A 15,578-nucleotide genomic window follows, 5' to 3' on the forward strand; every position below is an offset into this window, starting at 1 on the left:
ACGAAACCCAGTGTTGATGGCTCTAACAATTCTCTGGAAATTCCAGTGGGGGTTAAGGCAGACACGCATGTGCCTACCTTCCTCAAAAAAAAACGACAGCCCAAACTGAGTTCATTTTTTAGTGTTTGCAGTAAGAATGAAGAAAGAGTTGGTACTTCAACTCCACACACTCATACCTATATTTATAGGGGGTGAAATACAGAGGAAAATAACTTTGTTAATTATTAATAACTTAAATACTAATAGGAAACTTGGTAATGTTAAAAAAACATTTCATTAATATATGCTCAGAGCATTTAATTGGACGGTACAGAAGTAATTGAAAGGGTAAAGAAATTGCGACATCTAGGAAATTACAACGGTTAGGACAATGTCTTCTCTGTCCTCCATCATTCGAGTGCATTGAATGTCGTCCTCCATAGTCTCCCACCAACGCTGTCTTTCAAGAAAAACACCGCCCCTTGTTCTAAGTCTCTTGATAGATCTGATTTGTTCGCCTGGACTCCACTCTCCGTCCAAAAACCTTAAGAGGGTTCTCTTAAGCTGGTCCATGGTTTGAATGTTCCAAAACAACACCTGCATAGGAGGTTTGACGGCAGAGAAAATGACGTATCCAGTCCTTCGACGATAGTCCGGTTCATAGTCGAAACGCCTCACAGGGGGTGGAGGCTCTGTAGTCCGGTGCGAGCTATCTGGCCTTATTCGAGATCTCATTTTTTGCTTGTGTGTACTAATGCACATAGTAAACCCTAATTTATAGAGGGTCTGAAGTCTTGCCTTAGGTCTGGATCACAATTAGGGTTTCGTATACAAGGCATACACGTAAACCCTAATTTTGAAAAAAAAAATAGGGCCTTCTAATGCGCCAAATGGAATGGCGCATTAGTTAAAAAAATCAACTGCAAGTCGCCAAATGGTTTGGCGCATAAGAAGGAACTTTTGGAGAATAAGCCAAATCATTTGGCGCATATGTATTATGTGTGGACCCCCAGGGGCCCACCTGGTCCCACATGGTCCCCACCTGCATGTTCTGAAACGATTCCAGGAGTTACTGTAAACCAGCATGGAGTTACTGTTAACAAGCATGCGACTGCAAAAATTTCTGATAAGATTCCTGATCAGCTTCCTGCCAGGATTCCTCCTACTCCTGCATGCATGCTACCCGAGCTGTCACCTAGACCTGAGCTGCATGCATCCCACCATGCCTTGTCACCGATAGTTTGACTGCATGCATGCCAACACATCCTGCAGAAGCAACACCAAACACTTATGGTTGTGTTGACATGTCAAGCATGCATGATGTTACCGTTTTTTTCCTCATCAATATATAAAGCACTTGGAATTCTGGAGATACATCACCATTATCACTCATCTACTCTTAGAACAATCCTTTTGCAATCAGCTTACGAATTTTCAGCCTTCAACCATGTCTCTCCTAACCATGGGCGAAACACACAGAGGAACCCCCCAGAACATCGCAACCTTCGTAAGTGTATTAGTATTACTTTAAAATCATGCAACTGTCCCTGATAAACTAACTGATTTTTTTGGGCATGCTTACTCTTTTCAGAACGTTCAACGTTTTCGCACTCGTAGTAAACATACCATCGCTCCAGACGACCGCATTATACCATACCTGAACATTGCTGGTTTCGGTCCGATTAGCAGGATCGCCGAGTCTTCTATTGACCACAAGTTTGTTCTTGCTTTGCTAGAACGCTGGAGGCCCGAGACACACACCTTCCATCTTCCAACAGGGGAGTGCACCATCACCCTTGAAGATGTTCATATGCTACTCGGCCTTCCTGTTGATGGTAAGGCAATTAATGGTTGTGTTATGCAGGCTAATAGCTTATGCCAAGAGGCAATTGGAATAGACTTGATAGAAGGAGCCGTTGGTGCTAGGGGGCAAGGTGTTAACCTCAAGAGGTTAAAGGAGCATTATAAAAAATTTCACTTGAATGATGCGTCTCCCCAAGAGACCATACTGCAGAAAACTAGGTGTTATGTATTGTTGCTTATTGGAAACGTTTTGTTCCCGGATAGCACGGGTAACACGGTTAACTTTATGTATCTTCTTTTGCTAATGGATTTTAGTAGAGTAGGTCTGTACAGCTGGGGGTCTGCGGTACTGGCTACCTTGTACCAGTCACTATGCAAAAACGCGGTTGCTGAGTCCTGCACATTCTATGGATGCGCCCTGTTGGTGCAGGTGTGGGGGTGGTGGAGGATGCCCATACTGGCCCCGGTTAACAACGGAAGTTGGGACTTTCCGTATGCCTTGAGGTAAGTTTTTAGTATACCATTTTCTCCTTACACATTCTACTCCATTCTAACTAAATCATTATATTTTTGTTGTAGATATTGTGTGAAAAAAATGGACTTCACACGTAATCCGCGGTCAAATATCACAATGTACCGCACGCTAATTGATCACCTTGGACCCCATCAAGTATTATCTCTAATTCTTTTCTTCTTTTTTATAAGTATTTTCCTTAAATATTTTTTCCCGAAGTAATGTATAAATCTCATGCATCCAGTTCATATGGCGACCGTATCTCGAGTGTGAGTATGAGCCTAGAGCTCAGGATGCAAAAATCTGGACGACAAAGTGCTGCTTAATCCGGTACAACATAATAGAAATGCATCAAAGTGACCGGGTGATGCTTCAATTTGGGATGCGTCAACGGATACCCGACCCTCCTGTTGACTTGGGAGTGTGGCACCTAAAAAGAGTGAACCATCAATGGACACACCAACACTGGAAGGATTTTGCACCCGATCATCGCCAGATGTGGAAGAACCGTCGCCAGTATGTCCTAAACTTCCCCGTTAGTGACCATGAAATGAAACCTTCTCCTGAGTACATGAGTTGGTATCGTACAGCCACAACCCCTAACCTGTTTCTTGCAGCTCCATTCTATTTGATTGATCCCCGTGCACAGAACTACATCTTGCCACAACAACAACAACCGGAAGAAGAACCACAACAACAACAACAAGAACAACAACAACTCCGGCAACAACAACGACTTCAGCAGCGACAACAACAAAGCCTGCAACACCGCCAACAACAACTCCTACAACAGCAACGACAACAACAACTCCAGGAACAACAACAAATCCAGCAACAACAACAAAATATTTTCAGTACTCCATCCCGTTCCGCACGCAACATCCGCCAATCAAATATGTTCCAATCCCAATCTCAACCATTACAAGGGTATGAAGACCGCCATCCTTCCTCGGACCAATATCAGACCCACTCACAACCATTCGGATTTGCAACATTTGTTGGGTCCTCAAGGGGATTCGGCCAAAACCTAACTCCCGGTTCATCTAGCCTTCATCTTAGTCCCGACGATGGTCCTCATGGTGAATCCTCTCACCGTGGCGCCCCCTCCGGCTACGCAACACCTACAAACCAATTCGGCTTTAACCAAGGTAGTTCTAGTGCTGCGGGATGCTATGAACCGGAGGTCTTTTCCCACCCCACTCCACCACCACGAATAAACACATTTGAGGGAATGGGTAGCCGACTTTACAACAGCGGTTTTCCGGATAATTATGGGGGCGTCGACGAATTCATAGACAGCGATCCACGCGACATCCCAGTACCAGCCCCCGTGACACAAACCCAACAAGAAGCACAAAGGGGCAGGGGTAGGGGTAGAGATAGGGCAAGAGGCGGTGTCAATATTCGCGGCGGAATCAACGATCGCGGTAAACGTCCCATTATAAGACCAGGTTGCGGAACGGATGGCTATCTTGGTGATGGACGTCATTGATCATGTTGTTGTATTTTTCATTAATCTTTGGTATCGTTTCTGAAATTAATTGTAACCGATGTTTAGTTTTTAAATTATATTGTAATCGATGTTTAGTTCTTAAATTATATTGTAATCGATGTTACAATTTTGATTTTCGTTTTCTGCATTACATTTATAAGGCGAAAAAAATATTTTACAAATTTATTTCTGTAAATATCATAACAAATAAAATAAAAAAAAAAATTTAAGTTTAATATATTCAACTAATATGAATTAAAAAAAAAAGAAAAAAATAAAAAGGCCCTAGAACTAAGGCGCCAAATGGTTTGGCTTCTAGGGCAAAAACCCTAGACTTATGCGCCATTCCATTTGGCGCAAACATATTGGATTTTAGGGCATGCCAATTCATTTGGCGCATGCACCCAAAATTTACACTTATACGCCATTTCATTTGACGCATTCAGTATTCTGATATCCCAAACCTAGACAGTTTGGTAAATACCCCAAAAACATAGTTTTTTCCGTATTTTTTTTATCAAACCTGGTTATTTAAATTTTTTTTTCATTGATTGTTGTCTCACAATAAACCATAATATATTATTAACATGCCAAATCTTCTAGTTTACGAACAAATAAACAAAAGTTCCTTAATCCTTAACCATTCATGTTTTCATAATGTTCTCAAACAGTGAAGCATCATGGATTCACAGTTCTTGGCAAGCTCATTTTGAATAATTGTGTAGGGTCCATAATTAGATCACAAACAAAATCATCAATCTTGTAACATAGTAGGTCCCACACTATCATATCTCTGGGTAGCACTATATATTTATTATTCCCAAAAATTAAGTAGGTGGAGGAAAAAAGAAGAAAAAAAATCAATGGCTTCAAATTCAAAGTTCTTATACTACAAGCCTACTTTGAGTATTTATCATCATAAAGCAAAATAAGTCCTACACTTTTTCTTTTCCCGCCTTTAATAATTCTACTATATCCTTCATTTTTCCACTTAGTTTCAATAATTTTAATTTAATATATATTGATTAGTACTAATATAATTTTTAATGATAATTTATATTTCTTCAATTTAAAGAAAAATCTTATTATTATTATTAGCTATCACTATCCTTTAGTCAAACATTTGTGTCTACTTTTCCAATCAAAATCTTCTTTTTTTTCAAACATTAATTCACACAAGCTCAAACAAACTCTTTCTCTTCAAATTTCATTACTTTCTCAATTAAATTCTTATGCTTTTGAGAAGATGGAAACAATGAAACCAAAATCAGCAATGAACAACCGAAGCAAGAAATTCGCCAAGACATTCCAGAAGGTGATTAATCTCAAAAGCGCAACGAAAATAGCTTCAAACAACGGAATTTGCATGCTCAATTCAAATCTCAAAGTGAAAGAAGATCAAGAACCTTTCTCAGATCATCACATCAATACCAATGAAAACCATAACAACAAGAATAAGAACCAGAACAAGAACAAAAACAATGTTAGAAACAAAGCAGTTATGGAAGCTCTAATAGCTCGGCTTTTCGCCGGAGTCACGACGATCAAAGCGGCGTACGCCGAGCTTCAAATGGCTCAACATCCATACAACAATGACTCCATTCAAGCAGCAGATCAAGCCGTGGTGGAAGAACTAAGATCCATCTCAGAATTGAAACGTAGGTTCTTGAAAAAAGATCTTGATCTTTCGCCTCAAGTTACAATAATGCTTGCAGAGATTCAAGAACAACAAAGCATAATGAAAACATACGAAATCACCATCAAGAAGATTCAAGGAGAGGTCGACGCTAGAGACTCTCGAATCCAATCTCTTCGGAAAAAACTCGATGATTGCAATTCATTCAACAAATCACTCGAGAAAAAGCTGAATTCTAACGCTTCTATGTCACTGTTTGTTAGCCTCGAACTTTCATCGTTGAATCATACTCACTTTGTTTATTTTCTTCACCATACTTTGAGATCAGTACGTAGTTTCGTGAAACTTATGATCGAAGAAATGGAATCGGCGAACTGGGATGTTGAAGCAGCGGTTAAATTCATTCATCCAAACGCGGTTTGCAGTAAACCAAGTCATCGTTGTTTCGCATTCGAATCATTCGTTTGCATAACAATGTTTGAAGGCTTCAACTATCCGAATTTCGTTTCATCAAATGAACCTCTTCACAATACTCATCAGAATCTCTACTTTGAGAAATTCAAGAAGCTGAAATCTATAAGTCCAAAACAGTACTTAGAGAACAATCCAAACTCGTCTTTCGCCAAGTTTCTAAAATCCAAATACCTTCAACTTGTTCATGCTAAAATGGAGTGTTCTTTGTTCGGAAACTTGAACCAGAGAAAGCTAGTTAACTCCGGAGAGTTTCCGGATTCGGCTTTTTTCTTAGCGTTTTCTGAGATGGCAAAGCGCGTTTGGACTCTGCATTACTTAGCATTATCATTTCAAGAAACTATCACTGCTTTTCAGGTCAAGAAGAATACTAGATTCTCTGAGGTTTACATGGAAAGTATCATAGAAGAATCAGTTTCAAGTTCAACTACTGCTTCATGTTCAAGGGATTCTATTGATTCTAACTCCGGTGAGCTTCGGGTGGTTTTCACGGTGGTGCCGGGTTTCAAAATTGGTAAGACAGTGATTCAGAGTCAGGTTTACCTATCTCTTATGGATTCTTCTAGAAGTTCCTATAGAAATTAGTTTTTCATTTCATGTTATGTACCATATATTATGAGTATATTAATATACTCATAATATTGTATAATGTATTATTGTTAATTGTTAAGTATATACACTGAGGGTTAGTTTTAATTTTAAAATATTTATAAAATATAATAACTAGTAGTCCGTTGTTGTTAATTACTTGAGGAAAAATAGGGGTGCTTAGGTGCAAAGTGTTGTATACATTTTTTGAACATTTTTTCTTCAGTTTTCTGCTATTGTAGATGTAATGTGTACATTATGTTGTAGTACAGTGTAATGTGAGAAAGATTATGAGTATCCTAAGAATTACACGCTTAGGATATTTTAATTAGATTAAATTTGTAAACTTTCAAGGGTTGAATTTTGAATTTGTAAACTTTACACGCTTGTATTATTGTGTTTACTGGTCGTGAACAATGTTTTTTTTGTTCATATGTAATGATAGATGTGTTTTGAATTAAAATTTTATTACATTCTTTAGAAAGTGAGCAGAGGCTAAAGCCTGCCTTAGGTGCATGATGATGGGCCAGGGATGCAGTGTCAACGGGAGAAACAATTAATTCAATCGAGTATCCAATATTTTTTTGGAATGGGCAAAAAAACAGAATCAATAAAACTTGGCATAAGTGATGCCAAATAAAACCAATTACAGCAAGAGTTTTAGGCTTATCAGTAGTAGCCACACTACCACAGTTCACACCATCTTTCCAACAGACAGCAACACAAAACTGTTAACTGAGATAAAAACTAGCACTAAAATAAATAACCATATCAGCCGAAAAACATCGTAAACGGGCTGATACGCACTAATAAACGGGACTATCGAGTTGTGAATATTACCATTGAACAATCTCGAGCCAGAACTTAATAACTACCGAAATACACCTCAGCCACTAATAGAGTCACAACCAGAAAAGCACCAGCACCAATAGACTTGCCAACTAGAACCAAGCAGTGCAATATATCGATTACCACTACAATGTGCCAAGACTGCCTTGACAGAATTCAAACGGATGAAATAAGACTGCCTTGACAGAATTCAAACTGATGAAATAAGACCTACGGCTGCAACTCAAAATGCGACACCCAATAACGAGAACCACTCCAGCTCTGCACGAACCCGGTTTCTCATTCATCAAGTATGCCGAAACACGCCTTAGGACTTTTACACCATGCGACTATATCGTCAGCAATATAATTTGATTTAAGTTTGAGCCATCTCCAAGCCAAAATCTTCGACTCTTCTACCAGTTTTTCCATTTGTATTTCCTCGTTCTGAAACACTTTGTTATTCCTAACTCTCCAAATGCACCACACACAAGCAGCCCATATAACTCTCAATTTCATGGTTAAATTTCTTTGTGATCCAAGCAGTCCTTCAAATTGTTCAAGGTGTTGCCATCCATCATTATGTAGATTTGTAACCACTCCTATCCAGTTGCATATGAGCTTCCACACACTTGCAAGTTTAGGACACTCAAAGAAAATATGAGAAAATATGAGATACCGATTCCTCTCTCCCGCACTACCCTGTATAGCCTGTTTGGCTATTTGATAACACTCCCCTTTTGAATAAATTGTCTTTAGTAGAGATTCTATTTTGTAACACTCTCCACACCAAATATTATCGGTGGATACATTAAAACAAAAAGATGGCATATGTATGATACTTTGATTTTACATTAAGGCTCTGTTTGGTAAGACATATTTTCGAGCTTATGTCTTATGTCTTATAAGCTCATATGATAATTTAGACCCGTTTAGTAATGGTCTTTTCATCACGAGCTTATAACTTATTTTACTAACTTATAGCTTATTTTCCAGATGCTATTTCAAATAACGTTTTAGCTTATGTCTTATAGCTTATTATTTTTTCATCCTTTTTTATCCTTATTATTTTAATTAAAATCCATTTTTAACCCTTATAATTTATTTTAATTTAAAATAAAATAATTATATATTAAATATCTTTTATGTCATTTTACATTTATAAGTTAATTGAACCGTTAATTTTACCAAACACTTCAATTAGCTTATAAGCTATTAGTCTCAACCATCCGCTATAAGCTATAAGCCATTAATCATCATCCATCAGTCATAAACTATAAGCTATCAGCTAACTTATTAGTCAACCGCTGTTTTTATCAAACATGCCCTTAAAACACTCAGAATATAATTTTAGATATGTTAATTTGACTTAAAATGTTTTGTTTTTTTTCTTATTCTAAGTGATTTTGTGATTTTGTTTTAAAAACTAATTTAAATTTAAAATTAAAATTTGTAATTTTGTATTAATTTTCATTCAATTTATTTTTTAACTAAAATTAAATTTATAAAATCAATTCATTCAAAAATCAATTTTTATGGTAAAATAAAAACGTACGAACACAAGAAAGAAGCCGTGGCATAAGTCCTGTCCTGGGTCAACATTTTATAAGTTCTTTTAATGATCAACTATTTTGAATTTCTTAATAATAAAACGATCCTATTCTCTAAAAAATTTCCAAATGTATCTTTTTCAATGTTTTAAAACTCCGATCAGACATCAAATTGGTAAAGATATTCGGTCATCAGTTTATTGATCGAATCATTGAGTCATTGGTCGAATCACATTACTAAATCAAATTAAATCGAATAATTCGATAGAATAAATTCGTCTTAATAACAAAATTATATAGCTATCAAATCGCTCAAATTGGATGACTCAGTTTCTAAAAAGATCAGACACCTTGAAAATTTTAGAATTTCAAATTTTTAATGTATCATTATTTCAGACATTCATTCTTTAAATTCAAATTTTAACCATAGTCATCCCACACAACACTTCAAATTTAAGGATGGAAAGTTGTTCCAAATAAGTTTTGAACAAAATCTAATTATAGTTTATTTTATTTTTAAACAAAATATATCAAAACGACATCATTTTGTCGGGAAAAAATGAAAGCATTTAACCCGTCGATTTTCTAAAATCACAGGTTCATCGATTCTGGCCGATTCTCACTAGTTAAATCGCTTACCTGATCCAACAATTAAATTTGACCGGTGACCCTTCGGATTCTCAGTTCAACCGATTCGATCGACTGGATCAGTGTAGTTATTTAAACATTGATCTTTTTAATTAAAATAAATATTTAAATTATTTTCTCGCTTGTGTTCCGAGTAGGAGTTATAGTATGTTATTTTTGTGGTGATGTCTTTTTATTTTCTTGAATATTTTCACCTTTGGTTATGTTATTGGCTTTTTTAGCGGTTTCCTTAGACTATTTTCTCCGTGTATTGTTTCTTAACTATTTTTTATTTTAATGATTTTGATTCAACAATAAGATTTGGACGATTCTCTCTTAAAGAGAATCAAGAGACTCATTTGTCTTTTTAATTTTTGAGTTCGACTGGGAGGACTATTTTTGTCTTTTTAATTTTGTCACTGTAGATACTCAGTTGTCGAGTTTATGAAAATAACACTCTTATAATTTTGGAAAATATGCTAAGTCCCAGAACTTAGGGAAGGTGCGCCGAACTCGACACTAAGGTCGAAATTTTGGATACTCATGTCGAACATATAACCAAATTTCCTCATTTTTTAACTTTGTATTGTCTCATAATTAATCATATTCTCTTTGTCGAACTGAGCACGTCAAAAATGTTATGCTAATAGTCCTCCCAATCGCCCGAGTTATCTTTATTTCCCTTTCTAGTAATTGTTAGTACAATCTTCATAATCAGAAGCACTACAAAGAAGAGCCTACTACAGACAAGACAAAATAGGCAAACAAGTTCAGACACAAACACTCCTATAAGAAAATGTAAATAGTAGAAAAAATCTTTCGAAAAGAGACAGAGGTATGAAAAATTCACAACCCAAGTTGACTGCGACCCACGCCTCACTCGAGGCTTACCGTTGTGATTTGTTCCTCGTATTTAAGAGGAAAGACGCGTTATTTCATAGATATTCAAATTCATTCTGACTTACGTATCCCTTTCATGATTTTATTGACTTGAGTGTTAGAGTGTTAATCTTGTAGGTCAACCCCCACTCCACCATATCGAAAGCTCAAGTTTAGTGCAACAAGTTCTTCTTTGTCTATTAATCAATTCAGATTTCACTATGGAACACAATTTTAAAAAATAGTGATGTTTATAGTATATGTTAACTAAGAATTTTTTTTAATTAAAAATGTTTATTATTATGGAATAAAGGAAGTGTTGTAATCCTATATAAATGGACGAAGAGATTTGAGATATGATCTTGATTAGGGATGACAGAACTGATCCGCCTCGTCGAGCATGTCTGTTTTGCCTACACTTTTTAGCGGGAGGAGCTTAACTTTTAGCTTCTGACACTATATGTCCACTTCGCCCACTCTGTTTTTTGCATGTTTTAGCGGGTGCGGACATTAACATAAGTATTTGCAATTTTAAAACTAAAAATCTACGTTGCCCGCGGGACTGCCCTACTTTTTTTTTTTGCGTCGCAGACCAAAATTTTAACTCGCGGCCTTTGCAATATCCTTCCTACTTCGTTATGTATTTTTGCAATACAACTTTAAACAAGATGGACATGCTTATTTCCTACCTCTCCTCTTTGATATTTTGATTGTAGAGATTGGTGGGGTCGTGTAATTTGAATTTAAGATTCCATAAGGGAGAAGCTTTGAATGTCTTATATGACAAAATAGGCCATCCAATTGGAATTATAACGAATACCTATGCGTTATGATTATCGAGTATACCTAACCCATTATCCTGGATAGAGTTGTTCAACTTCTAGACAACGAACGGTCTTAATTTTCTAACTCGTGTTAGAAAATGTCACTTTTTTTAAATAACCTAGTGATAGGAAAAGTTAATTGAAGATTAAGTTTGACTAAAGATCACTAGATTTGCGAGACATAAAATTGTTGAATTTAATAAAGTAAAAGTTGAAGTTCTCATTCAATATATAGGATGATAATCTTTTGCAAATTTAGGTGTTTTAGTTTATTCGTAGCTTGATTTGCACTCCTAATGCAAAGACCCTTTGGAGAAAATCTAACTACTAAGTAACTAAAGAAGTCATCAATCTGTACCTTATCGTACCTTTAAGAAAATTTCAACTACTGTTTGTTTGGCACCATGATGACAAACAGAACAACCCTTTTCATGAGTAATAAAAATACACAATCTGTGTGTGTTGTTAGGTTTCTTGATGGCATAAGCTATGGCTTATTTTGGTGAGCTAACAAACAAAGTCTTTATTTTGGTGAGCTAACAAACAAAGTCTTTAGAAGTTGTGAGTTTCTAGAAACAAACACATGGGTAGACATAATAAGAGGCGTTGGTAATTCAAATTGAGATAAGATTCACATGTTTAAGTTTAACAAATTGAACATTATCAATGGCCTATGCAGATTTTGAACCTATGTTCTTGTCATTAGCATCACATTCTAACCAAGTGAACTAATGAGTCTATTTAAGAGTTTATCATAATTTTTATAAGGAATTGATTTTCCTAGTGAATAGTCATTCATAGAACATTTGAAAATGTCTTTTTAAAATTCAGAAATTCAGAAGTATATTTTTGTGCGTACTTAAAATACAATAGTATTTTGTAAGTGAGTCATTCATCCCATTTTGCTTAAAAATAGTCCAAAAAGTATATTTTTAAACCTTCAGATTAAATTCAAAAATATACTTTTGTAGAGATACGAATAGAGGAAGATGATTGTTTAACATTAGAACAAGTTTAAACAAAAAAAAATGGATGGGCATGTTGTTAAAGAAACATATGCCACAATTTTGGCCAAGGCTTAATTGAGATTGAATTTGACGCAGTCGGAATCACGAAGGATTAGCGAGCGCTAAGCCTAGAACAAAAAAAGAATGTTTACAAGCGACAAACCTGTTAGAGAATGTTTTGGAATCCACCAAAAAAATACTTGAATTTTATTATGATCATATATAACCTTGACGGTCACATCCAAAAGTGTTTAAATATATAAAAGAAACTTTATTGGACTTTTAGTCCAAAATAAAAATAAAATAGAAAAAGAAACCCTGATGGGCTTTTAATCTAAAACAAAAATAAAATAGAAAATTATGAAAAATATTAAAATGTGGTATTCAGGATTGAAAGAAACTTGAGTGGCTTAAAACGTCCATATGTCATATGGCAATAATAAGTTGGACTTCTGAGCCGATTCCCTATCTGGAAAGGTATGATAATTGTCATTCTGATATAAGACGCCAAACCTGCACAATTTCTGTCGAACCATTCTGAGGCACAACTTCTTCTTTTATATGCGCAGTTAGACTTCCTACATCAGTCTCCCCCACCTCTAAAGAACTCGACCCCGAGTTCTCTTCTTGATAAAAAGCTTCATCTTATAAGCATTATCATTGATCTTCTGGGTCACTTTAAATTGGCCATACTTGCGTGGTTGCAGCTTGCTGTAAGTACGAACTAGTAACATCTCCTTATACGCAGAAACATCATCACATCGTCTCCCACATTGAAAATTTTAACTTTTCTGTGTTTATCTCACATATGAGGCAAATTATTTGGTAGTTCATCTACAGTCAACTCCTTGAAATTCTCTAGGATCCCTAACACTTCTTCTGGAGTTGTTGCTTCCTTGTTTACAATACTAATCAACTATTTAATCACCATTTGAAAGAAAAATTAAGTTTCTTTAACAGTCTCATCAAACTCCTTTTCGCTATGCATCATCACCAAGAAATAAGACTTCTTTCCTCGTGGATTTTATTCAAAGTGCAAAACAGGAGTCATAACAATTTTATGTGTGCCCCATGTAAACATCATCATGTTATCCCGTCCTCGATAAGGGATAACATTATCAAACTACCAAGGCATACCAAGTAAAATATGACAAATATCCATATTAAGAACATCACAAAGTACCTCTTCTCTGAAATGCTTCCTAGTTGAGATAGAAACTTTGCACGCTAGTGTTACTCAAACTTGTGAGCCCTTGCGAACCCAACCGAGAGTGTATGGTTTCTCATGAGATTTTGTGGGAAAATTAAAATAATCTAGCAATTTTGGTGACACCATATACTCCATGTTGCCACTATCCACAGTTAGATTACACACCTTGTTCTTGATAGAACAATGTGTTTTAAACAAATTCTTATGATGCCTTTAACCCTTAAATGCTAGTAAAATTCTCTACAACATAAAATTTACCATATCATCATATTCTTCCTCTGCAAACTCAACCCTTACATATTCATCGTTCTCAACTGCATGTTCTACTATTTCTTTTTCCTCTTCCATTTCTTCCCCAACAACAACGACTCTCCTTGTTAGACAAACATTTGATTTGTGACCTCTTCCATTCCAATGATAGCATGTGTCTTCAGAGGGTTTAGCAGATGAATTATTTTGCCTCAGGACTGGTGTTTTACCCTATTTCACATTGTTAGGGCTGCTAGTCCCCTTATTCTCGGGGTTGGAATAGTTATTTGTTGCACTCATTTCCTTGCCGCCTACTGATTCAAAGTTATTCTGGGACAAATACCTAAAAGAGAAGTTTTGAGGGGATTTCTCTATCAATTCTACCTTTAAAGCTAGACTGGAAGTCTCATCCACAATCTATACATTGTGCAAACCCATCTTCTCCTGCAAAGATCCCTTTAAGCCACTGATGTATCAAGCTACCTTCTGAATTATTTATTCTCCTAGTTCATTACGCTCAGAGAAACACAGAAACTCAACGGTGTATTCTGTTGTAGTTCTCATTCCTTGAGCAATAATTGTTTCATTCTTCGCTAAGATCTGACCAACCCTTTTATTTGCCTCTGCCTCTGAACAATAATTTTATTCCACCAGACAACAACATTACTCTTCAGCCTAATCGCCACCATTTTAACTTGATTGTTCTCAAGGATGCCTATGACGTCGAAGAATATGTCAATGTCGATCTGCCAATCCAAAAACTCATCCACTCTCATCGTTCTGTAGAATTATGGAATATCAACCTTTACTCGATAATCACAGTTATGTCGATTCCCAGGATCAATTATCTTTTCCTCATCAAGTTCTTCTTCTATACAACTCGAATTTTCAGCAATAACAACATTATTGTTTTCACCTTACATAACTCTAATCGGTTTCCTTATCCTATCTCTTCGATGGTTCTAATTATTGTTGGTGTTGTTCACCTGAGTTGTTAAAGTCGCGCCATCTATTTAGTCAAAGCATTTAGGGTCGTGGTCAAATACGCGGTAACTCCCTCAAGGTCTGCTTTGGTCAATGGTTGATCTCACATGGCTAAAATCTACAAAAAGAAATAAGAGAAAACATGCTCTGATGCCACCTAACGCTGTCAGAATCACAAAGGATTAGCAAGCGCTAAACCCAGAACAAAAACACCAGTTTGCAAGCGACAAACTTGTCAGATAAAATTTTGGAATCCATCAAAAGAGAAAATACTTGAATTTTGTAATGATCAAAGATAACTTTGACTGTCACACCCAAAGGTATTTAAATACATAAAAAGAAACCATAATGGGCTTTTAATCCAAAACAAAAATAAAACAGAAAAAGAACCTTAATGGGTGTTTAATCCAAAATAGAAATAAAATAGAAAATTGAGGAAAATATTAAAATGTAGGGGGATTACCACTAGATGGCTAATAGAATGAAATATGCCAAATATCAATGAGCGAGGACCGTGTATGAGCTTAACCTAGATAAGGAGTGGCGAAACTCACAAGAAAGAAAGATGGTATAAAGCATGAAGAAGTTATGTTTTCGGCCGATATTGACCGGAAAATGGTAAAATGTTGCTTCAGAAGCCTCTTATATGTGGCTTATCTCTTAAGGATCATATGACCCATTACCCACACCAACGACTGAGATTTCATCGAAGATTGTGCATAGTACTCAAGTACTCTAAAGAAGATGAGGCATCATCACCAACTAGCAAAGAGACACGCGTCCGTAATTTCCAGCAAAACATTACCTATTACAAAAGAGGCATTAAATATGTTTGTTACCAATGACTCTAACGTCCCATCAAAGGATTTTGCCTCCCGAGACCAAGCAACTAAACTACGCCATGTGTCGCAAACTCTCATCCTACAAAGCAAAGATA

General features: G+C 36.1%; 1 protein-coding gene across 1 annotated transcript; it reads left to right on the forward strand.

The window, feature by feature from the left end:
• The first annotated feature begins 4,920 nt into the window (after positions 1-4,920).
• On the forward strand, positions 4,921-7,296 carry LOC131607888 (protein GRAVITROPIC IN THE LIGHT 1). Its single transcript, XM_058879841.1, has one exon. The coding sequence runs from the start codon at positions 5,035-5,037 to the stop codon at positions 6,478-6,480; it is 1,446 nt and encodes a 481-aa protein (XP_058735824.1). The 5' UTR covers positions 4,921-5,034; the 3' UTR covers positions 6,481-7,296.
• Positions 7,297-15,578: the final 8,282 nt, after the last annotated feature.

The sequence above is a fragment of the Vicia villosa genome, linkage group LG5 (assembly GCF_029867415.1).
Source record: "Vicia villosa cultivar HV-30 ecotype Madison, WI linkage group LG5, Vvil1.0, whole genome shotgun sequence".
In the NCBI taxonomy this organism is placed as follows: domain Eukaryota; kingdom Viridiplantae; phylum Streptophyta; class Magnoliopsida; order Fabales; family Fabaceae; genus Vicia; species Vicia villosa.

Coding starts and splice junctions, on each gene's coding strand:
- LOC131607888 (XM_058879841.1), top strand. CDS start 5,035: ATGGAAACAATGAAACCAAAATCAGCAATGAACAACCGAAGCAAGAAA.